At 43.9% G+C, this 24,497-nt stretch overlaps 2 protein-coding genes across 9 annotated transcripts; one reads left to right on the top strand and one right to left on the bottom strand.

Annotated features, from left to right (window-relative positions):
* The first annotated feature begins 82 nt into the window (after positions 1–82).
* Positions 83–8,983, top strand: LOC308114660 (uncharacterized protein). Its single transcript, XM_080471724.1, has 11 exons — positions 83–573; positions 1,784–2,149; positions 2,861–3,223; positions 5,165–5,518; positions 5,603–5,620; positions 6,003–6,066; positions 6,353–6,396; positions 7,494–7,644; positions 7,879–7,992; positions 8,081–8,151; positions 8,635–8,983. The coding sequence occupies exons 1-11, from the start codon at positions 193–195 to the stop codon at positions 8,656–8,658; spliced, it is 1,950 nt and encodes a 649-aa protein (XP_080327850.1). The 5' UTR covers positions 83–192; the 3' UTR covers positions 8,659–8,983.
* On the bottom strand, positions 8,823–24,210 carry LOC308114659 (NLR family CARD domain-containing protein 3-like). 8 transcript variants are annotated; one of them, XM_080471717.1, is made up of 13 exons: positions 24,029–24,210; positions 20,592–20,628; positions 19,100–19,188; positions 18,844–18,939; positions 17,901–17,990; positions 16,064–16,153; positions 15,587–15,650; positions 15,280–15,499; positions 13,209–15,003; positions 12,959–13,132; positions 10,795–10,965; positions 10,596–10,642; positions 8,823–10,188 (listed from the first exon to the last, which is right to left on the bottom strand). In XM_080471717.1, the coding sequence occupies exons 3-13, from the start codon at positions 19,171–19,173 to the stop codon at positions 9,659–9,661; spliced, it is 3,351 nt and encodes a 1,116-aa protein (XP_080327843.1). In that variant the 5' UTR covers positions 19,174–19,188; positions 20,592–20,628; positions 24,029–24,210; the 3' UTR covers positions 8,823–9,658. The 8 variants fall into 8 exon arrangements, with proteins under 8 accessions (XP_080327843.1, XP_080327847.1, XP_080327849.1 ...); XM_080471721.1 differs by lacking the exon at positions 18,844–18,939 and having other exon boundaries at positions 13,209–13,359; positions 13,477–15,003; positions 24,029–24,102; XM_080471723.1 differs by lacking the exon at positions 18,844–18,939 and having other exon boundaries at positions 13,209–13,359; positions 13,477–15,003; positions 17,901–18,053; positions 19,066–19,188; positions 24,029–24,091.
* Between the last annotated feature and the right edge of the window lie 287 nt (positions 24,211–24,497).

The raw sequence follows: 24,497 nt of genomic DNA, 5'->3' as shown, positions 1-24,497 counted from the left end.
CTCCGGGGTTGAATTTCTGCTCGGAGCGTTCTGGCTCTGGTTCCCTGAAGTTGATCGGTGATGTCACCGACGCTCAGAAATCAGAGCTTTTGTTTGTAGGAACTTCATTCGGGGGTTTGTCCTCCACCTCCTGCACACACGGATCCCAAAAGCCTCCTGCAGCTCCGGTTGGTGCCGTTACCTGGAGTCGCGATGCGTCTGTTGTTGGCGGCCTGCGTCCTGCTGCTGTTGGCCCGGCAGACGTGCGGTAACAGGGCCAACTGCCGGCCAGTGACCAGCAGCTTCTGCCAGGGTCTGGGGTACACCAGCTCGCTGCATCCCAGCGGCGCCCAGGGCTACAGCCTGCAGCAGGTCGGGCAGATCGTGGAGACCGGGTGTTCGCCCAACGTGGCCACGCTGCTGTGCCGTGTGGCCGTGCCCGAGTGTGGCGCCGACAACGACAACCGGCTGAAGCCGTGCAGGGCGCTCTGCAACAAGGTCAAGTCGGACTGCGACAGCGTCATCAAGTCCAGGAGGTTGACGTGGCCGGTGAAGCTTCGGTGCGAGACTTTGCCCGAGTCCAACTGTGTCCAGGTGAGTAGCAGACGTGACTGTCTCTTTAAATCACTGCTTTGGTTTTCGACCAAACAGTGAAGAAATAAGAAAGTTATTGTTAGGAGGGATAAAAACTTTTGTTTTTTTAAACGGTAAAATTTTACAAGGTCTTTTAAACAGATCAGAGCCGTCAAAAGCGACATAACAATTATGATGAAAATGTCTCTGGTCTCAACTTAATGACAAATTTTAATTCTGCTGCAAAATAGAGTGAAACGTCCAAAACAACTTCTGCTGATGAAATCTAGACAGTTCTGCTTCCCTTCGTTTAAATCGCAGCTTACAGGTGAAGACAGAGAGTTTGTTTCATGATTGTTTTATTAATGAGAGGTAACAGATGAACAGGAAGCTGTAGTGACGTCCGGTCCAAACAGGAAGCTGTAGTGACGTCCGGTCCAAACAGGAAGCTGTAGTGACGTCCGGTCCAAACAGGAAGCTGTAGTGACGTCCGGTCCGAACAGGAAGCTGTAGTGACGTCCAGTCCGAACAGGAAGCTGTAGTGACGTCCGGTCCGAACAGGAAGCTGTAGTGACGTCCGGTCCGAACAGGAAGCTGTAGTGACGTCCGGTCCCAACAGGAAGCTGTAGTGACGTCCGGTCCAAACAGGAAGCTGTAGTGACGTCCGGTCCGAACAGGAAGCTGTAGTGACGTCCAGTCCGAACAGGAAGCTGTAGTGACGTCCGGTCCCAACAGGAAGCTGTAGTGACGTCCGGTCCGAACAGGAAGCTGTAGTGACGTCCGGTCCGAACAGGAAGCTGTAGTGACGTCCGGTCCCAACAGGAAGCTGTAGTGACGTCCGGTCCCAACAGGAAGCTGTAGTGACGTCCGGTCCAAACAGGAAGCTGTAGTGACGTCCGGTCCAAACAGGAAGCTGTAGTGACGTCCGGTCCGAACAGGAAGCTGTAGTGACGTCCAGTCCGAACAGGAAGCTGTAGTGACGTCCGGTCCCAACAGGAAGCTGTAGTGACGTCCGGTCCGAACAGGAAGCTGTAGTGACGTCCAGTCCAAACAGGAAGCTGTAGTGACGTCCGGTCCAAACAGGAAGCTATAGTGACGTCCGGTCCGAACAGGAAGTTGTAGTGGCGTCCGGTCCAAACAGGAAGCTGTAGTGACGTCCGGTCCAAACAGGAAGCTGTAGTGACGTCCGGTCCGAACAGGAAGCTGTAGTGACGTCCGTCTCCTCTCTCAGGGTCCGTCCAGCCCCCAGACGCTGGAGCCTCCCGGGACCTGCCAGCCCCTCACGGTGCCCTTCTGCCAAGACCAGCTGTACACGGAGACCATCATGCCCAACGCCCTGGGCCAGAGTAGCCAGAGCGACGCCGGCCTGTCGCTGCAGACGTTCTTGCCGCTCATACAGGTGGCGTGCTCGCCTCAGCTCAAACCGCTGCTCTGCTCCGTCTACATCCCCAAGTGTGTGTTTGGACGAGCGCGGCCGCCCTGCAAGACGCTCTGCGAGCAGGCCCGGTCCGGCTGCCAGAACCTCATGAACTCCTTCGGCTTCCCGTGGCCCGACGTCCTCAAGTGTGAAACCTTCACCACCGAGTCATGTGAGAGGGTGAGTCAGTTTATCAGTCGTCTTCAACTCACGGCCAAATGAAGGGCTTCACTCCAGAGTGGGTGATCAACATCCAGATTAGAGAGCATCTTCCTCCTCTAACACCAGATTAGAGAGCATCTTCCTCCTCTGACATCAGATTAGAGAGCATCTACCGCCTCTAACACCAGATTAGAGAGCATCTTCTTCCTCTCACATCCAGATTAGAGAGCATCTTCTTCCTCTAACACCAGATTAGAGAGCATCTTCTTCCTCTAACATCCAGATTATAGAGCATCTTCCTCCTGTAACACCAGGTTAGAGAGCATCTTCCTCCTCTGACATCAGATAAGAGAGCATCTTCCTCCTCCAACGCCAGATTAACACCAGATTAGAGAGCATCTGCCTCCTCTGACACCAGATTACAGAGCATCTTCCTCCTGTAACACCAGATTAGAGAGCATCTTCCTCCTCTAACGCCAGATTAGAGAGCATTTTCCTCCTCTGACATCAGATTATAGAGCATCTTCCTTCTCTGACACCAGGTTAGAGAGCATCTTCTTCCTCTGACATCAGATTATAGAGCATCTTCCTCCTCTAACACCGGGTTAGAGAGCATCTTCCTCCTCTGACACCAGATTAGAGAGCTTCTTCCTCCTCTGACACCAGATTATAGGTCATAAATCTTCAGTGTAGCTGAATTTACACGTTCACACGTCGTTGCTTCTCCAGGATCCGGCCAGCCTTCTCCCCGACTCGTCGTCGCCCTGCGAGCGGATCTCCATTCCGGTCTGCAGGGACCTGCCGTACTCGTGGACGGTGATGCCCAACATGCTGGGCCATGAGAACCAGGACGACGCCGCCCTGGAGGTGCACCAGTTCTACCCTCTGGTGAAGGTGGGCTGCTCCCCTCACCTGAAGAGCTTCCTCTGCTCCGTCTACGCACCGGAGTGTGTTTCTGGGAGGCCCCGCCCTCCCTGCAGGGCGCTGTGCGAGCGCGCCCGCAGTGGCTGCGAAGGCCTCATGAACAAGTTCGGCTTCCACTGGCCCGAATCCTTGAAGTGCAACGCTTTTTCCTCCGAGTCCTGCGAACATGTGAGTCGTTTTGATTTACTCGGTACATGAAGTGTAAAAAGTATCACAGTTTAAAATCCTTCTATTCTATTGGCTGGTTCATGATGGTTGTACCATCAGAAGATATTTAGTTTTACAATAACTCACAATTCATAAGACATTTTTCTCAATCTGTGGTGTGAATCTATGATATTATACATCCTTGTGCCGGTTTTCAGATTCTGGACGATCACAATATTCTAGAATCTAGAACATCTGAGGCGAGAGACAAGTCGTCCTGGTTTTAGTTCCACCGCAGCTTGTTCAGACGTCTGAACAAAGTTTCCCGATGCGTCAGACCGCGGCACCGCCTCAGGTGCATAAAGGTGTCAGAATCCAACGTTATGCAAATGAGCTGCGGGGCGACCAGCAGCGTACCCAGCATGCAGCGCGGTGCTTTTCCCTCAGACAACGAACAGGAAGTGGACGGATCGTGAGGACACGTACCGTTAATGTTCCGGTTCAGTTCCACATGTTTGTGTCTTCGGGGCCACAATTGGACACAAAAAGCCACAATTAAAGTTGTTGTATGAATTTCCTGGACGTTTCCTGGACGTCTTGTCTGGACGTCTTGTCTGGACGTCATTTGACCGTCAATGGAAAACAAAAAAGTGCGACTCCATCGGGAGTCAATTCCACATTAACAGGCACCAAATAACCTCTGAAATAAGTTAACACACATCAATAAACCAATAATTGACACCAAACTCTCATGACCATCAGAACTAGAATTAAAAGGTCCAGACTGCCAGAGCTCCAGTCCTCAGTACCATCATGTTCAACACAGTGCTGAATATTAATGCCAGTTTATGGACATCACCTCCAGACAGAAGCTCCACAGACCTGGATCATCTCTTGCTGCTCTTGAGTCCTCCACATTATTTTTATTTTATTAGTCCAACATTTACCAGGTTTCCTTGTTTGGAATTGAGCGGCTGTCTGATTTAAAGTGGCGTTTAAGTCTAGCGCCCCCACACTTCAATGGTGAGGACGAGAACTGCATGCAGGCCGGCAACTTTATTAAAGTGAGTGAAGATTCACCATCATGCACTAATAGAAATAATCTAATCTTACACATGATCATGACAAAAAAAAGGAAATGCATAACAAAATATAGCATTTCACCAATATTTTAGAGACCCCCCAAAGGAAGGTTTGTAAACAGGTAAATATGTGTCCGAGCACAGTGACGTGTCCAGTACAGGTGTCCCTCCTCACAGGTTCTCCTGTATCCTCCACATTAAAAGCACTAATTAATGAAAAAAGCAACAACACGTAACTCACCAAAACCGACTCAGTGAAACTCTTCATCCCCAAGAAGACTGTAAAGATGAAGCACGTTTTTGGAAAACGCGTTTCAACTTCTTTTATTGTTTCTCCCGCTGCTCGGTAACCCGAGTTACCGGAAGTTGACCTTTATGATTCTTAAAGCAGAAGATACGTCAAATGTCTTAAAAGGATTACCACATCAATTATTTGTATTCCCAAACATTACAAAATATGCAATTAATGAAATGTGTTACAAACTTTTAGGGGTTGTCACGAATACATTAAATATTTATCCAAATTATTCAAAATGCTTTTTTTTTTTTCATTTCAATAACTTTATTTAAACCAGACTATTTTTTTTTCTATATATATATATATATATATATATATATATATATATATAAAGTTGTTCCTTTTGTCTAAAAAAAAAAATCCCACAACCCAACACACATTTACACGGCAATGTTTAAGTTTACACAAAAACTTTTTGAAAACGCTCCAGACGCAGGCGTTGAAACGGGGAAAACGCAACTTTTCCAAAACGTTTTTTAATTTCCACAACTTGTCCCCAGAGACGCAGACAGACTCTGTGAGATGTTAAGAACGCTGCCTTGTATCGCGGCGCCCTGGCTTGAAGTGTGGCTGTTCTTCCAGTACGGCGTGAGCAGCAGCGGCGGGATCTGCGAGCCAATCAGCATCCCGCTGTGCCAGGGCCTCTCCTACAACCAGACCATCGTCCCCAACCTGCTGGGACACGGCAGCCAGCGCGAGGCCGTCACCCAGATGTCCTTCTTCAACTCCCTGGTGCAGACCCTGTGCTCGGCCGACATCCGCCTCTTCCTGTGTCGGGTGTACGCCCCGCAGTGCGAGTCCGGGAAGGTGCAGTGGCCCTGCAGGTCGTTCTGCGAGCGAGCCAGGAGGGACTGCGAGGGCCACATGTCCAGCTTTGGCGTCTCCTGGCCCAGCGAGCTGCAGTGCTCCGCGTTTCCTGACTCCACGTGCATCCTGGTGAGTCTGTGAACCGGGACTGTTTAGGCGTCTAACATTACGTGGCCACAATCACAGTGAATCTCCTTCTTCTGCTCTCAACAGGAGGACAGCCGATCCGAGGTACTGCAACTATTTTCAGAAATAAATGTGAACAATCGTAAGTTGAAAGTTGTCCGACCACAATCCTGTGTCGTTCAGTTGGTGACACAACACAAGCAAACTTAAAATATTGCAGCTTCTGTGAAAACGACGAGAATCTGAAAAGCAAAGGTGAGAAAACAAATGGATGAGATCACAAACAAAAACCTAATTTGAAATAAGAAGTGAGAGAAAGTTTGTGTCACACTTTATGGTTTAAAAACTGCAGCTCATAATGTAGTTTTGAAGAAACGTTGTGATTCATATTTAAAGTCCTTCACGTCACAGTCGTGCTGCTGTGAGTGATTCCAGGAGAAACTTCAAGTTATTCTGATGGATTATCTGCGTTGGTCTCTCCTCCCAGATGTTACGAGCTGAAGACGTTCTCACCAAGCTGAACGCTGGCGGCTACTCCGTGCGAGGGAAATGTCAGTCGTTTGTTTCTTTACGACGCCTCGTTCACACGACGACGTTTCAAGTGAAAAAGCAGCGTTGGTTTTTTTTTTTTAGTTTCAGAAAAGTTGAAAGTTGCGTTTTCAGCGCCTCTGAGCACCGTTGCCGTGGAAACGGACACATAAAACACTCGGAACGTTTTGTGTTTTTCACTTGAAAATGTCGTCACGTAAACGGAGCCTCCGTCACACTCCGTCACACTCCGTCACACTGGAAGCAGAACGTTTCACCTTCGTGTTTCTTGTCTTTAAAAAAACGCAGCTTTAACTCTCCAGTCTGCTCGCCTGCTGTTGACCCTCATGGACGTATCCTTTGGTTTGGACTTTTTTTTTAAATACTAGTTTAGATTTGTTTCATCAGTCTTTCTACGGGTCAGTCACGTCTCCTGCAGTGATCAGGATACTTTCATCCCCGATGTAGATTCAGCTTCACGTCACAACAAGCTGTGGGAAAAGAAAGATCCGTGCTTTCAGAGAGAAGATGTGTTTATCTGACGGAGGAGAGAAGGTACAGGTCGTGTTTCTCTGTGAAGTAGAAATCGTCGCTCTGATCACCCAGAAGGGATCCGCGGCCACGGCCAGACAAACGAAACGACGTCGATCTGAAACGACTGAAGGTCAGAAGCTGAAAGACGATAAAGTTGACGAGGCTCCAACAAACAGACGTAAAGGAAACTGGGAATGAGAGTAAACAAGACCAGAGTAAACGAGACAAGACCAGACAATAGTAAACTACACAAGATAAAAGTAAACAAGAAAAAACAAGAGTAAACAAGACAAGATAAAAGTAACGTAGACAAGAGTAAACAAGACAAGGTAAGACTAAACTAAACAAGATAAGGGTTAACAAAACAAGCACAGACAAGAGTAAGCAACACGAGATTAAAGTAAACAAGACAAGATAAAAGTAATCTAGACAAGATAAAAGTAATCTAGACAAGATAAAAGTAACGTAGACAAGAGTAAACAAGACAAGATAAAAGTAACGTAGACAAGAGTAAACAAGACAAGGTAATAGTAACGTAGACAAGAGTAAACTAAACAAGAGAGGAGTAAACACAAAAAAGAACTAGACAAAACAAAACAAATGAGTAAACAAGACAATATAACAGTAATCTAGACAAAATAAAAGTAAAGTAGACGAGTAAACACACAACTCACGTATTATGTGGATGTCGGGGTGGGGGTGGGGGGGTGGGGGGTGGGGGGGGGGCTCACTCCAACAAAGAGACGAGGAACTGAGGAGAACGACAGTAAACACTAAAATGTGACACAGGAGCAGTAAACATTAAACATAATAATAATAATAATAACAAACAGATGTCGGTCAGGCAGCGGCGACGGTACGAATCCTGCAACTCCTGCTGTTGAAAGCGTTGAGGCTCTTTGACCGGCCGCTTCAGGCAGACAACACTGAAGACCTGGACGCTGTGGAGTTCTTCAAACTGGAGCACTTCGTGGCCGTGATCCGGCGGGAATACGTGGAGAGCTACGAGAGCAGGAACCCGCCGTCCGTCACCATGAGCCAACTGAAGAACGCCGTGTCCAACCGAGGTACCGGATCACGTCCGAAACACGCCGACAACATCTTCTTCAGTCTTCTGCCAAATCACATGACTCTCCCTCAAAACTCATTCTGTCAGTCTCTGGTCTTCAGATTGAGCCCAGACGGAACACGAGTAAACAACACGAGTAAACAACACGAGTAAACAAGACCAGACAAGAGTCATAATTTTCCGAGAAGAAGCCGTTTAGTTTAATTCATTATCTTGATTTTCTGCGATGCAGGATTCAATCTGGACGATCAAACCTTCAGAGTTTTGTGGTGGAATTACAAATCTGACGACGGGATCGAGTACGACAACTACGTGGCCGTGCTGACGAGACTCCAGATCCTCCTCGGTGAGTAAGACACCACTGCAGCTTGAGTTTGAAGGTGTGAAAATGAGTTTGGCTGCAGCAGAAGTGAACGGTTTGATTTCCCTCTCAGAGCGTTTCCAGGCTCACATGCTGACCAAGTTGCCCTGCGACTGTGAAATCGCCAACTTCTCTCTGAAGCAGGTAACGAACCGAGACGCAACCCAACTTCATGTCGCGGCTCGATGGACGTTTTAACGCAGGCAGAGAGCAGCGGGGCGGAGTTTACGCCACTTTCTCGTGAAAACGCTCAACTTTTCTTCTGTTCGGGGGTTTTTGTTCACATGACAACGGCGCTCTGAGCCACTGAAGACACAACTTTTTGAAAATGCGCCGTTAAAACAATAATTTTTTCCCCCGTAGTTCTTAAAAGGTTCCCCGTCCACACGGGAAACCTCTGCAGCCACCATGAAAACTACTCAAAGTGATGTAGTACATCTGCCAGGCCTGTAGGTGGCACTGTGACGCTGCCACAGTAATACAGCAGAAACAGAGAAGAAGACATGAAGCACGATAAAACGTAGACGTGAACAAGTGCAGCATGTGACCTCATTAGAGCGACGAGCAGCAGCAGCTCAGGGTCATCAATGGTTTCACTACTGAGTCTGTCATGTTCTTCATTTCCAGTTCATGAAATCAGTTCTGGTCTGAGGATCAGCAGAACCGAGCAGAAGAACCCCGGAGAACCACGTCCTATATTAACTTCAACATCATAAATACGTCCGTAACGTTGTGATTTGTGAATTCATTGTCCGAGTTAAAACTTTGGATGTACACAGACGATACACACGGAAACTTTTATTTCCTTTATTTTTACACGACACAAATACAAATATTGTCTGAATCTTATCATTTGTCAACATAACTGATACAAGTTTGATTGATTGTGGATTAAAGAAATAAGTTTATGAGGCATTAATTTACTTAAATGGAATGCCGGATACAAAAATAAAAACTTGTGCTGTTTTAATATTCATTGTAAGATTTTGTTGGTTATTATTCATCATTAAGATCATTTTTTTAATGTTTCTTTTTCACTCAAAGAAGTCATAAGATTATTTACATCAACACAATGTTTTTAAGAGCCTCTTCAAAGATACTGATAACAGAAATATTTACACATCTATAAATTCACAAATATCAGTGTGGCCATTAAGTAAGGAAAAGACCCAACCCACAGAAGGTACCGGGTTGATATGGACCTGAACCGATATAAGAACAGTAAGAAATAGAAAGATGAAACAAACATGTTTCAGTGTTTTAGAATGAAGAGAAGAACTTTTGTTCTGATTTCTTTTCTGTGTTTATTTTCTTTTTTCTCATTGTTTTATTTTACTGTGTTTGCTTCAGGTTTTATATTAAGTTGGGGTTTTTTTTTAGCTTCTTTTTTTTCATTTCTTTTTATTGTCCTTATTTTTTTTTCTTGTTAGTTTTGACCTGGACAGGCTGGACACCAGGTCCACCTCTTACTAAAATGAGCTTTTAGCAGAGCTCAGGTTAGAAACACATCAAATACATATCATTCTACATAAATCTATGTTCGGTCTGTTTTACCGTCGGTAGTTTCTCTGGACGTCGCCTCCTCGGGATGTGTTTAGGATCTTACTGTGGTGTAGTCCGTCCTGGAGTCTGGACCTGGACTAGATTAGGACTAGTCACACAAAGCCAGAGACGAGCAGAAGGGCTCGATCCGGATCCTGAACGCCGGGTAGACCGGCTCGGTGAAGGCGGTGTGGAAGGTGTGCAGGTGAACCAGCGTGTCCGGCAGGACTTTGAAGAAGGACAAGGTGCCGGCCGGCCAGTCCAGGTACACGCCCACTCTGCTGGAGGCCGGTTGTGAAACGGGCACGGTGGTGTTCCCGGGCAGGACGGAGTAGCCTCCATCAAAACAGTGCAGACTCCAGGACTGCTCGTTCATCCCCAGGCAGGAGTCGGTGCCTTCTCCCTTCCGTTTGATTCCTCTGTACGTCACGGCGACGTAGACCTGCCCCGCCCACTCCACCTCCCAGTAGCAGCGAGCTCTCAGAGCCTCGGTGCACAGCAGCTGCTTCCAGTAGTCAAACCTCTCCGGGTGGTCCGGGTACGCCTGCCGGTCCTTCACCACCTTCACTCTTCGGCTGTTGTCCGACAGGATCAGCTTCCTGTTCGCCGTCTTCAGGTCCAGCATGAGTGGACGTGCGTCTGATGGAGAGAAGGACAGACAGTGTCGCCTGTTGTTTCACAAATATGACTAAATTAACAACGATCAAACTGAGCAGCCTTCAGTTTCAGTTTCAGCTCTTCCAGTTCAATCGGTTCATTGTACAGTCGAGTTCTGATCTACTGAAACTGAGTGTCTAAAACTGCTGTTCTTCTCCTTTGTTTTGCCCGCATGACTTCTATTGGTCCACTAGTTGGCGCTGTTGTTAGTTTTAGTACTGAAAGCACACACACACACGCACACACACACACACACACACACACACACACAAACACTGTCAAAATAAAAGTGCCACGTCCAGGAGAATATGAACTGGGAGTCATGACACCACATAGGAAACTTTGGACTTCCACGCCGTCCTGCTGTAAAACATCCGTCACATACTCACACTTCCTCAAGCCAGGTTTTAGGAACTGTGCTCCTCCAGGGTCAATCCTGGAAACAAACCTTAGATCAGCCACAAGCCACAAGATTCTGCTGAATGAATCCTGTTTCTAACAGTCAAGAGTCAAAACATCTTAACAACTGTGATGAACAAAGTTTAATGTGTGACTCAGATTCCATCGCTGCCTCCTGACTGTTCGTACCTGAGAGTTTCCAGTCCCCAGGTTGGGTCGTTCCGTCCGTTGGAAAGCTTCTTTTTGGCGGCGTCTCCGGGACAGTTGTAGGTCAGGTCCAGGTTCTTCAGACGAGGGTTTGAGCTCAGAACTGAGACCAGCGAAGCACAACCTTCCTTTGTGACCTGGCAACCTGACAGACTGCACACACAAAGACACACAGAGACACAAAGAGACACAAAGAGACACACAGCGACGCACAAAGACACACAGAGACACACAAAGACACACAGAGACACACAAAGACACACAGAGACACAAAGAGACAGACAAAGACACAAAGAGACACACAGCGACGCACAAAGACACAACGAGACAGACAAAGACACACACAGAGACACAAAGAGACAGACAAAGACACACAAAGACACACAGAGACACAAAGAGACACAAAGAGACAGACAAAGACACAAAGAGACACACAGAGACGCACAAAGAGACACACAGAGACGCACAAAGAGACAGACAAAGACACACAGAGACACAAAGAGACAGACAAAGACACACAGAGACAGTTGGTATTCATCAGGTGAACTCTTACATCTTAAAGCAGTCGTCACCAGAAATCCCTGGTTTCCTCATTAAAACATGATTCTTGTCGTTGAACCTGAAGTTGAAACTGAAAAAGGTTTTTTTTTTGGACTCTTTGTTCAAACCAGTATTGCCCACAAGGAGGCGCCACCCCCAAACAGGAGGTTTTGATTGTCGTCAACGCTGGAAGCTGATGTCATAAACTGTTAAATTTAGCCGTTAGCTTCTAGCAGTTAGCCACTAGCCGTTAATGGGGCTAGTAGAAATGTTGAACGTTGATTTACCAATGAGCCTGTATTTTATTTGAACTCTTCGGGTGTATTGCTCTGCAGCCTGGATGTTTGTAGACGGATCCAACGTCGTTTTTTCTCTTTATTACCTTTGCCAACAAAAGTTGGGCGGAGAAGGTTATGTTTGTATTTATTTATTGGTTTATATGTATGTAGTTTACAAACCTTTCACAAAAACTATTCACCGATATTGGAAGAAATTTTCAGGGATGATTTGTCATCGTCCAAGAACCAATCACTTAGATTTTGAGACGTTAACGACAAACCGTTTCATAATAAATGCCAAACAGCAAAAAACTGTCCCGTACAAGGCGGATGAGAGAGGCACCTCATGGAGGAGGTCAAAGAAGATCAGCGTCTGTTGCCATGGAGACGTTCAGTGTTTCACACGGTGATGTAGCTACCTGACCTACCTAGTTAGGATCTATATGAGCTAAGGGCTATCATGCTAGCGATGCTAACTGAGTTCCTCAAACAAGTGTGGTGTTGGCGAAGACCTTCGCTCAACCGAGTGTAGCTCCAGTTTTTCATGTGAGCAAGGGACTGCAATGCTATCGCTATGCTATCGCTATGCTATCGCTATGCTATCGCTATGCTATCGCTATGCTATCGCTATGCTTTCGCCATGATCGACAGTTCCTGTGGACAATCAACACATGCCGAACATCCGTACCAGACAAAATCTCCATGATCTCTGGTGAGAGGACGAAGGGGTCAGAGCGAGCGCCATGTTGGATTTGTTTCCAGAATACATTTTAAGAATTGATTTAAAGATCATTTAAGAGATTGGAGACGTGAGAACCAGCTGATGACTGCTTTCAGCAAAAAGTGTCCTTTTCTTTCATTACATCAACCTGGACGACAGACATTAATATAACATGTTATTGGTCTTCTTGCGAATCTTAAAGGGTCATATTATGTAAACTTGACTTCCTAAAGGTTCTCCAGCAGTACTGATCCTCCCCATACCTGGACTGACGTCCCAGAAGTGAAGACAGTCTGTCCTCTCTCTCCCTGGCTTGTTTCAGGTTATAGAAAGTGTGTTGCTCCAACCAGCCAATCAGAAATCAAACCCTATATAGTGTCATCGGGCCAGCTCACACAGACACAGCAGATTCTGAATGCAGCTCCTATGATCCAATATTCAAATGGAGGAAAATCAAGGAGGAGCTAGAAACTTAAAATACTGAAGGTTTCTGGACCGACCAGACCAAGAAGAAGAGTAGAACAGCTGGAGAACTTTAAGATGTTCCAACTATCTTTTCTGAGGATCCACTTCAGCCTGTGTGTTCTTGTGCATCTTGTCGTCTGACCTGAGGGATTGCAGGGCGCAGTGTGGACTCTGGAGGCCCTCACAGAGCCGCTTCACTCCTGAGTCCTGCAGGTCGTTGTTACTGAGGTCCAGCTCTTTCAGGCTGCAGGACTGGGAGCCGAGGACTGAGGCCAGAGCTTCACAGCTTCGCTCCGACAGGTTGCAGTGACTCAGCCTGAAGGACAAGCAGGAGACAGAAGTCAAATCTTTCTGCAGCCCAGGTAAGACAAAGTGGATACTGTTCAACGTACACGGCTTTAGTGGAGGCCTTGACCACCGGCAGCAGCTTGTGCAGCGCCTCCTCTGAAGCGGAGTACTTCTTCAGGTCAATCGAGTCCAGAGCTTCATCTGAAGACAGTAAGATGAAGACCAGAGCCGACCAGTGAGCCGGAGACAGTTTCCCTGTGGAGAAAGACCCTGATCTCAGGCACGTTTCAATCTCCTCCACCAGAGAACTGTCCTTCAGCTCCTTCAGGCAGTGAAACAGGTTGATGCTCCTCTCAGGAGACGGATTCTCACTGATCTTCATCTTGATGTACTCTGCCGTCCTCTCATTGGTCAGAGAGTCCCCGGTTTGTGCCACCAGCCCTCGGAGGTGAGCCTGATTTTCAGGCAGGGAAAGACCCAGCAGGAAGCGGAGGAACAGGTCCAGATGGCCGTTTGGACTCTGCAGAGCCTTGTCGATCGCACTCTGGTAAAAAGACAAGGGACTTGAGCTGAACAGCTTGAAGAACAGAGAAGCAGAGTTTTGATCTGCGAGCAGATTGACGCCCGTGTTGACGAATGTCATGTGGACGTGAAGAGCAGCAAAAAACTCCTGGACGCTCAGATGGACGAAGGCAAAGACCTTGTCCAGATACAACAAGCTCTCCTCCTGAAGTATCTGCGTGAACACGCCGGAGTACACCGACGCTGCCTTGATCTCAATGCCACATTCTCTCAGGTCGCTTTGATAGAAGTAGATGTTTCCTTTCAGCAGCTGCTCAAACGCGAGTTTCCCCAAAGTAGCAACCATCTTCTGGGTGTCGGGGCTCCAGTGTGGATCCATCTGAGCTCCTCCGTCATACTTGATGGTCTTATGTTTGGACTGAACCACCAGAAACTGGATGTACATCCTGGTCAGGGTTCGGGGCAGCTCCTGGTCCTTGCTGCTTTTCAACATTTCCTCCAGCACCGTGGCAGAGATCCAGCAGAAGACTGGGATGTGGCACATGATGTGGATGCTTCGCGGGGTCTTGATGTGAGAAATAACTTTGTTGTACACTTCGTCTTCCTTGAATCTCTTCCTGAAGTACTCGTCCTTCTGTGGGTCGGTGAATCCTCTGACCTCAGTCACCACGCCGACGTTCTGCGGAGGGATCTGGTGGGCGGCGGCGGGTCGCGTGGTGATCCAGAGGCGGGCCGATGGAAGCAGCTTCCCCCGGATGAGGTTCGCCAGCAGAATCTCCACCGAGCTGGACTCCGTCACGTCCGTCAGGATCTCGGCGTCGTGGAAGTCCAGAGGGAGTCGACACTCGTCCAGACCGTCGAAGATGAAGAGAACCTGGAACTCGTCGAACCTGCAGATTCCCGCTCGTTTGGTTTCAGGAAAGAAGTGATGAACGAGTCCCACCAGGCTGAACCTCCGGTCCCTCAGCAGGTTCAGCTCTCTGAAGGTGAAGGGGAAAGTGAAGTGGATGTTCTGGTTGCTTCCGCCCTCAGCCCAGTTCAGGACAAACTTCTGCGTCAGCACTGTTTTCCCGATGCCTGCCACCCCCTTCGTGATCACCAATCTGGTCGGTGCTTCATTTCCTGGACTGTGGTTGAAGAGATCTTCACATCTGATCATGGTTTCTGCTGTTGCTACCTTCCTGGAAGCTTTTTCAATCTGCATGACCTCGTGTTCACTGTTGAGCTCTGCAGCCTCCCCCTCAGTGACAAAGAGCTCGGTGTATATTTGATTCAGCTGGGAGGAATTCCCTGCTTCAGCAATCCCCTCAAACACGTACTGAAACCTTTTCTTCAGGTTGGATTTCAGTTTAAGGCGACACTTGCCTCCAGAAGTTTCTAAAAGGGAAAAATGACAAAATATATTAGTTTGAAGTGAATTGATTCATACGTTCAGACTCTAAAGCTCCAAAAGTCCGTGTTTATTAAGAGAAGTTGACAGATACAAACCACTGACGTTTTGACTGTCCCTGCAGGAAACACACATCTTAGTACACAACCAGGACAAACTCACCGTTCGGTTTGTGTAACTGGCAATCAAAGAAATTTGTTTTCCAAAGAGTCTGAACAACCTTCAATGTGTGAATCTCTATCAGCTTTATAAAAACCTCTCACTGTTTTCCAGATGTTGGGCCAGCGCCACATGCTTCTGTCTTCTTAACAACCTCAAAGCAATGAGCTGAAAAGCCTCTCTGCTGCTCTTCCTCTGCCCGTCGCCAGGGTCCCAGTCCTCATCCTCATCCTCATCTTCATCCTCTGAACAATCTGCACTCGCAAGCTCCCGGAGCTTCTGCAGCTCCTTGTTCACAAAGGAGACCAAGCTCTCCCGCAGAGACTGAAACACAAGAACATGTCATGTTTAAAGGTGTTTGTGAGGGAGGGGGTCTGGAGGAACAGCCCAGGGATCAGCCGGCTCTCGAACCTGGAATTTGGAGTCCAGGTCTGTTGGATGAGCAGAAGCAGCTTCTGGTTGCTCCTGCTGGACTCTGGAAGAAAAACCGTTCATCAGTGATGAGCTCAGTTCTTCCTTTATTCCAAACATTCTCTAATTCAAATATTCAAATATCAAATATTCACACCAATCAACCAGATCTAACCACTTAAACAGTGAACGCTTCTCCTTAAATATATCATTTTTAGCTTTCACTTATTTGATAATCAATTCATTTAAACATGTTAAAACTATTATATTCAGACTAATGATCTGTTTTTTAATAATATAACGTAATATATTCCATATAATACATATATTAAAGTATAATCAAGGTTATGGAATCATATTTAAAATATGACAAATAAATACAGATACATTTATTTTATCACAACTGACTGGTTTTTCTTTGTTTTTTACAAAAGTAGAGGATGACATATTTGTATGTGAAGTATTGTAGTGGTTTACTGTGAAATATGCTGCATCTGTTGGAACTTCAAGGGGAGATCCTTGGATATGTTACTGTGCAGGGACACACCGCTCGGGGACGACGAGTCCCTGAAAGAAATGGAGGTGAAACAATGTCAGGAAAAGGTTTTTCAGTGTTTGCTTCATAAAAGTCTGTCCATGAGGTACAAACTCCAACTTACTGCAAGTCAGGTTTTGACTCTTAATGTCTGACTAGATAAGATTTGCTTTTGGTTTCACACGGCCAGTAAAACAGGCATGAAATTAAATTGAACTCAAGCAGGATCCTTCAACAGATTCAAAACTTTTCTTTTCATTTTCATCACACAAAGCAGGATTCACAGTTGCGATTAAAAAAAGTGCTTGTCGATCAGATGGCCATATTAGGCAATATAGGCAAATGGCAATGTGGCCTCCAGGGGGCGCCACAGTGAAGAGAAAAATTAACTTTCAATGTAGTTATATGAAGATTAATTACATCTATTAACTATTTAAGTGGCAAAGCTCCCACTGATTGAAATGTAAAGCAATTCCTAATTAATATTACTTCAAATGATAATAAAAATATGTGCTTTTCTATGTTGTTATTTTCTTCTAATAATTATAGTGCAAATGTAGATTATGAAAAGTTATTGTGTGCAAACTGCCGTTATTTAGAGTGTTCGATGTTGATCGTCATAGTTCTACTCTATTACTATAATTATTTATTCTTTTTGTTACATTACTTTACTTTGTTGTAGGGATATTTATATCATTTCAGATTTTTTTGTATATATTTGTAATTTGTTAAGCATGTAAATTGAGTGACATGTCTCATAAAGTAAGAACATTGCTATTTGCTGCTGGATGGCGGTACCATATATAACCCGGCCCAGGGCACCACATTGGGTCGGGTCGGTTCTGCTGTAGATGTATTTGTAATGGAAATATTTTAGTGATTTACTTTGATATTGGAGGTTCACGTCTGAATAATATTAGCTTATCCATAGATCTGTCACTGTTCATGGACACACAGCTGGGAGAAGAAAGAAAATATTGTCACGGGGAAAAATCAAGAGTCAAGATGGAGACGAGACGCGTCAGTTGGATGTTTTCAGACCAAAGTACTCGGTCGCTGTTGGCCTATTTAAAATCTGCCCATGAGGAAAAAAAATAACTACTTCCTCCAATTTACTCATTTAAGTATGGATTTAATGTAGAGCTTTTCTTTGTCTCCTGTTAGTCTCTTGTGGTTTTTTTTAATCATAAATAACTGCAGTTTATAGTTCTTGGCTGAGTTCATTCCAAACCTTTACTCCACTGACTGCAGTGCACATCCTCCTCATTACAACTAACGACTATTTAGGACCAGAAGTATAATCTGGTTTCATGTCCGCTTCTCCTTTAATATATCATTTTTAGCTTTCACTTATTTGATAATCAATTCATTTCAACATGTTAAAACTATTATATTCAGACTAATGATCTGTTTTTTAATAATATAATGTAATATATTTCTTATAATACATATATTAAAGTATAATCAAGGTTATGGAATCATATTTAAAATATGACAAATAAATACAGACATTTATTTTATCACAACTGACTAAATATTTTTGGTCTTCATCAACCATGTACATAGATAAATTACCTTTAATATACATATATACATCACAGGATGGTGTCTGTGCAAAATAAATCCAGATTATTAATCTTGTGAGTCTGAATGAGGAATATTTGTCGACTTTTCAGTCTTGTCATTTTCATCACATCTGACTTGGGGTTTTTTTTTGTTTTGGTTTTTTACAAAAGTAGAGGATGACATATTTGTATGTGAAGTATTGTAGTGGTTTACTGTGAAATATGCTGCATCTGTTGGAACTTCAAGGGGAGATCCTTGGATACGTTACTGTGCAGGGACACACCGCTCGGGGACGACGAGTCCCTGAAAGAAATGGAGGTGAAACAATGTCAGGAAAAGGTTTTTCAGTGTTTGCTTCATAAAAGTCTGTCCATGAGGTACAAACTCCAACTTACTGCAAGTCAGGTTTTGACTCTTAATGTCTGACTAGATAAGATTTGCTTTTGGTTTCACACGGCCAGTAAAACAGGCATGAAATTAAATCGAACTCAAGCAGGATCCTTCAACAGATTCAAAACTTTTCTTTTCATTTTCATCACACAAAGCAGGATTCACAGTTGCGATTAAAAAAAGTGCTTGTCGATCAGATGGCCATATTAGGCAATATAGGCAAATGGCAATGTGGCCTCCAGGGGGCGCCACAGTGAAGAGAAAAATTAACTTTCAATGTAGTTATATGAAGATTAATTACATCTATTAACTATTTAAGTGGCAAAGCTCCCACTGATTGAAATGTAAAGCAATTCCTAATTAATATTACTTCAAATGATAATAAAAATATGTGCTTTTCTATGTTGTTATTTTCTTCTAATAATTATAGTGCAAATGTAGATTATGAAAAGTTATTGTGTGCAAACTGCCGTTATTTAGAGTGTTTGATGTTGATCGTCATATTTCTACTCTATTACTATAATTATTTATTCTTTTTGTTACATTACTTTACTTTGTTGTAGGGCTATTTATATCATTTCTGATTTTTTTGTATATATTTGTAATTTGTTAAGCATGTAAATTGAGTGACATGTCTCATAAAGTAAGAACATTGCTATTTGCTGCTGGATGGCGGTACCATATATAACCCGGCCCAGGGCACCACATTGGGTCGGGTCGGTTCTGCTGTAGATGTATTTGTAATGGAAATATTTTAGTGATTTACTTTGATATTGGAGGTTCACGTCTGAATAATATTGGCTTATCCATAGATCTGTCACTCTTCATGGACACACAGCTGGGAGAAGAAGAGTCCTCAACCCTGGAAGAAGAAAGAAAATATTGTCACGGGGAAAAATCAAGAGTCAAGATGGAGACGAGACGCGTCAGTTGGATGTTTTCAGACCAAAGTACTCGGTCGCCGTTGGCCTATTTAAAATCTGCCCACTACAATCAGGGATCATCATAAACCTCCGCCTCACCCGTCAGGGCCGCTCGGCTCCGGTCCACCAGATCGGGACGGGCCGTCCTCGTCTTTCTCTCCACACCGACTCATTGTGGAGTTTGAAATCTTTAGAGACGCAGAACCAACATGTTGCATTAGTTGGACTGACTCATTCCAAGTTTCCTCGTTCTCTGGTCACTCTGCTGAGATTCATCCTCTGATGGATGTTTTATCAAAATTCTACACAACTGACACATCTTTGGTTCATTAACCCTTAAACATCTGGAGGACAGGGTCATGTGTGTTTCTCTACAGCCGGTGTCTCTCGGGAGGGTTTTCCCATCATCTTTTCTTTCTTTACTTTTTAAATAAAAAATTTTTTTTATAGGAAATCCTGGCAAAAATAAGGCGTAGGTGAATCTATTCATTTTGAAGCTCAGGTTCAACTCCTGGTTGTTGTTCTTCAGGACCATGAGCAGTTGTCTCCTGTAACAGACAATATGTCTGTCCTCAGGCTCCTTGCAGCCTGAAGACAGTCTCCTCACAGGTGAAACCACCTTCCATACCTGGAGAGCAGCTCTATGAGATCGCTGATAAACACTGGAACATTGGCCAGCATCACCTCCACCAGCCAATCTCTGACCTCCACTCCGTCACCTCCACCAGCCAATCTCTAACCGCCACTCCATCACCTCCACCAGCCTGTCCCTGACACACTCTCAACAACACACACACAACAACACTCTGTCAAAAACACACACTCTCAACAACACACACACACACACCAACACACTGTCAAAAACACACACTCTCAACAACACACACACAACAACACTGTCAAAAACACACACTCTCAACAACACACACACAACAACACTCTGTCAAAAACACACACTCTCAACAACACACACACACACACCAACACACTGTCAAAAACACACACTCTCAACAACACACACACAACAACACTGTCAAAAACACACACTCTCAACAACACACACACACCAACACACTGTCAAAAACACACACACACCAACACACTGTCAAAAACACACACACAACAACACACTGTCAAAAACACACACTCTGAACAACACACACACACCAACACACTGTCAAAAACACACACTCTCAACGACACACACACACCAACACACTGTCAAAAACACACACACAACAACACACTGTCAAAAACACACACTCTGAACAACACACACACACCAACACACTGTCAAAAACACACACACAACAACACACTGTCAAAAACACACACTCTCAACAACACACACACACCAACACACTGTCAAAAACACACACACAACAACACACTGTCAAAAACACACACTCTGAACAACACACACACACCAACACACTGTCAAAAACACACACTCTCAACAACACACACTCTGAACAACACACTCTCTGAACAACACACACTCTGAACAACACACACTCTGAACAACACACTCTCTCACACCATGAAAAGGTTGAAAAGGTTAAAAACAGTTAGAAAATCCAGAAAAACTCACTTTGTCTTCAGTTTCTGCTCAGTCACTCTGCACACACCTGAGAAAGAGAAAGAGAAAGAGAAAGAGAGAGAAAGAGAAAGAGAAAGAGACAGAGACAGAGAGAGTATTTACAGTTAATAATACAAACCTTGGGAAAAAAAAGACAAAAAAACAGAATACAGACGAGTAAAGACAGAGGAATCCATAAACGCACTAAGAAATGGACTGTTGGAATGCAATATATAATATATAATGATAACAATGTTGATCATATATATAATGAATTCTTAAATATATTTACCTTATTATATGATAAACACTGTCCAATTAATACAACAAAAAACTAGCATCTAATAGTAATCCGTGGATATCAACAGGATTACAAAATGCATGTAAAAAGAAGAATACTCTTTACAGAGATTTCATTAGATAGATCTATAGAGGCAGAACAAAAATATAAAAAATATAAAAATAAGTTAACTAATATTATAAGAGTGAGTAAGAAAGATTATTATAAAAGAATATTAGAGGATAATAAAAACAACATTAAAGGAACGTGGAAGATACTAAATAATATTATAAGAAACAGTAATACACACAATACTCTACCGAAGTATTTTATTCATAAGAACGTGGAACATTATGACATGAATAAAGTAGTTAACAGATTTAATGAATTCTTTGTAAACGTTGGACCTGAACTAGCAGAACAGATCCCTGATACTGGGAGTTCTGGAGAACATATACCTATACATATCTATCTATATACTTATATACCAGAAAGAAATCCTGGTTCTTTGTTTCTTAAAGCTGCGACAGAACAGGAAATATTGGATATTGTCACTAAAAGCAAGAATAAAAACTCTACAGATTGTGTTGATAGTGATGTGTCACTAGTGAAAAGGGTGATAGAATTCATCTCCAAACATTAACATACATATGGAAGGTTTCATTTCAAACTGGTTCATTTCAAAATAAAATGAAAACAGCCAAGGTCATACCTCTATATAGAACTGGGAACAAGCGTCATTTCACTAACTATAGACCGGTCTCATTAGTACCACAATCCTTAAAAATACTGGAGAAACTCTTTAACAACAGACTGGACTCATTCTTAGAAAAACACAACATACTTGCAGAGAATCAGTATAGATCTAGATCAAATAGATCAACAACACTGGCAGTAACTGAAGCAATAGAACTAATCACCAATACTATAGACCATAAGATATATACTGCAGGGGGGTTCATAGACCTGAAGAAAGTATTTGACACAATCAACCACAACATATTGATCAATAAGCTGGAAAGACATGGTGTCCCGGGGAATAGTACTTGATTGGGTCAAAGGTTATTTAAGTGGGAGACAGCAGTTTGTAAAGGTGGTGACTAGTCCTCATCATGTCTGGAGATTGTTTGTGGCGTTCCCCAGGGGGCAGTACTGGGTCCCCCAGGGGGCAGTACTGGGTCCCCCAGGGGGCAGTATTGGGTCCCCCAGGGGGCAGTATTGGGTCCCAAACTTTTTATTTTGTATATTAATGATATGTATAAGGTTTCTAAGCTACTGCATTTTGTACTGTTTGCTGATGACACTATTATTTTTCACTCATTGGATAATATAGTACAGTTGCAGGAGGAAATAACTACAGAAATTAACAAATTAAAAAAATGGTTTGACAGCAACAAATTATCATTAAATTTAGGAAAGACAAAAATAATGCTATTTGGCAATTATAAAATGAATGCAGAGGTAAAAATAAAAGTGGAGGGGGTAGAAATTGAGAGAGTTCATGAAATTTAATTTCTGGGGGTAATTATAGACGACCAAATGAGCTGGAAACTACATATCAAACATATACAGAGTAAAGTCTGAAGGACCATCGCAGTACTGAATAAAGCAAAGAAGGTCTTGGATGGAAGATCGCTCCATACTCTATACTGCTCACCAGTCTCTCCTTATTTGCAGTACTGTGCTGAAGTTTGGGGCAACAACTACAAAACCAGATTATCTTCACTAAATATCCTTCAGAAAAGAGCAATAGGATCCTTCACACAGCCGCTTATCAGGAACACACAAACACAGTATTACTCAAGCTTACTGACATTGTGCAGTACCAAACACAGTATTACTCAAGCTGACTGACATTGTGCAGTACCAAACAGCACAAACAAAGCAAAATATAATCTATTACCAGGGAATATACAACAATTGTTCAAAAAGTATGAAGAGTCTTACGATCTGAGGAGGAAATGTAACTTTAAACCACCGAGATTTCGCACGACCAGAAAAGGGTTTTGTCTCTCAGTATGCGGGGTGAGAGTACTGAACGGGTTTAGTATGGAACTGAAGCAATGATCAAATATGAGACAGTTTAAAATTCTATATAATAATATGATTTTCAAAAGGTACGAGGAAGAAGAAGGTGTGGCCAATCACGAGGCTATGTTTAGGGGCAAATGTCTGGTCATTTCTTTTGGTTATTTCTATTGTTCGTTTCCTCCTTGCTCTGTGTGTGTGTGTGTGTGTGTGTGTGTGTGTGTGTAAGAGATGGAAGGAAGTAATTATATTATTTACTTGTGACGAGGGGTGAGAGTAAATAAGTTTTTACTTCTTCTCACTCCTTTTCGAATACTCTCTGATGATGTTTTTCTTGATTTATTTTATATTATTATTACTGTTATTCATTTATTTGAGAGGAAAACTTTGTTGTTAATTTTCTTTTCTTTTTTTCTTATTATTTTCGTACCTTATTATTCGAAATTTACACAACATTTAGTTTACACAACAAAGTTTCACGCGACAACTCCTAATCCGCTAAAAAAAAAAAAAGAGAGAGGAGTGCGTGATGCGCCGGATGCTATCAGGGAGTGTCTCAACTATCAAACTACTGACCTGGACCATAAAACTAGAATGTGGACTGTGAGTCGTATCACTCCGCGGCCGCCATGTTTGTTTCAGTTGTAAACAACTGAAAGAGCAGGAGGAGTGAGATGAGCAGTCAAGAGGCTCTGGAGCCTCCATCAGTGGGAACAGCGCCGTGAAAGAATCTTTCTAGTTTGGGAGCCGGATTAAAACCTTTGCGGATACAGTGAAGGAGACCAGCTGCGGCCACCAGAGGCATGACTGTAAAATGTATGTTATTAAGCCAAAACAACAAGAGCTGTGCCAGAGCTGCGCATGCGCATCTGCCGCCGCCTCGCACTTAAGCGCGCTCGATGTACGCCTTTTCGCTCGCATAATTTATTTTCTTGCGCTCAAAGTTTCCCATTGCTCGCTCAGAATTATTTTGGCACAAATATAACCTATAGAGGCTCTGCAGTGAAACAAACCTTGAAACTCTCTAAGGTATCGACAGATTTCCACATTTTATTGCTCTTCAGACATGAGACAGAACCAACAACCGCTTAGAGAAATCAGAAAACAGACACAACACAGTGTAAACAGTGGGAAAATGTACCTGTGGTGCGAAGATCCTGGAAGTAAAAGCACAACTGAACAACAGCTGACGCAGTTTTAGAGCGGGAGGCGTTCCAGGAAATGACAGCTGGGAGGCGGCCAGGGATCAAGTTTATGTTTCTGTTGTGGGACTGTTGACAGTGGAAAGTCAATGCTTCTATCCACATAGAACAATGGTAAATCATTGGTGAAGCTGAGTCTGGATCAGTAGGAGAAACAGTTTGAACAGGACATTTCAAAATAAAGGTAATCTGTTTACATTTGTTCAGTGCCAATCAAGATGTTCCCATGAATAAAACTCACTGATCTGATTAAAGTTTGTGCAGCTTCACGTTGGTTTTTGGCTTTTAAGCACTTTAGAACAGGTTTACGCCCGACACACTCTCAACACACACACTCTCAACAACACACACACACACACACACACACTGTCAAAAACACACACTCTCAACAACACACACTCTCAACCA

This window comes from Lipophrys pholis (assembly GCF_963383615.2).
Source record: "Lipophrys pholis genome assembly, chromosome: 9".
NCBI lineage: Eukaryota > Metazoa > Chordata > Actinopteri > Blenniiformes > Blenniidae > Lipophrys > Lipophrys pholis.
Note: the sequence above shows the minus strand (reverse complement) of the source record. Positions and strands in the feature narration are given on the sequence as shown.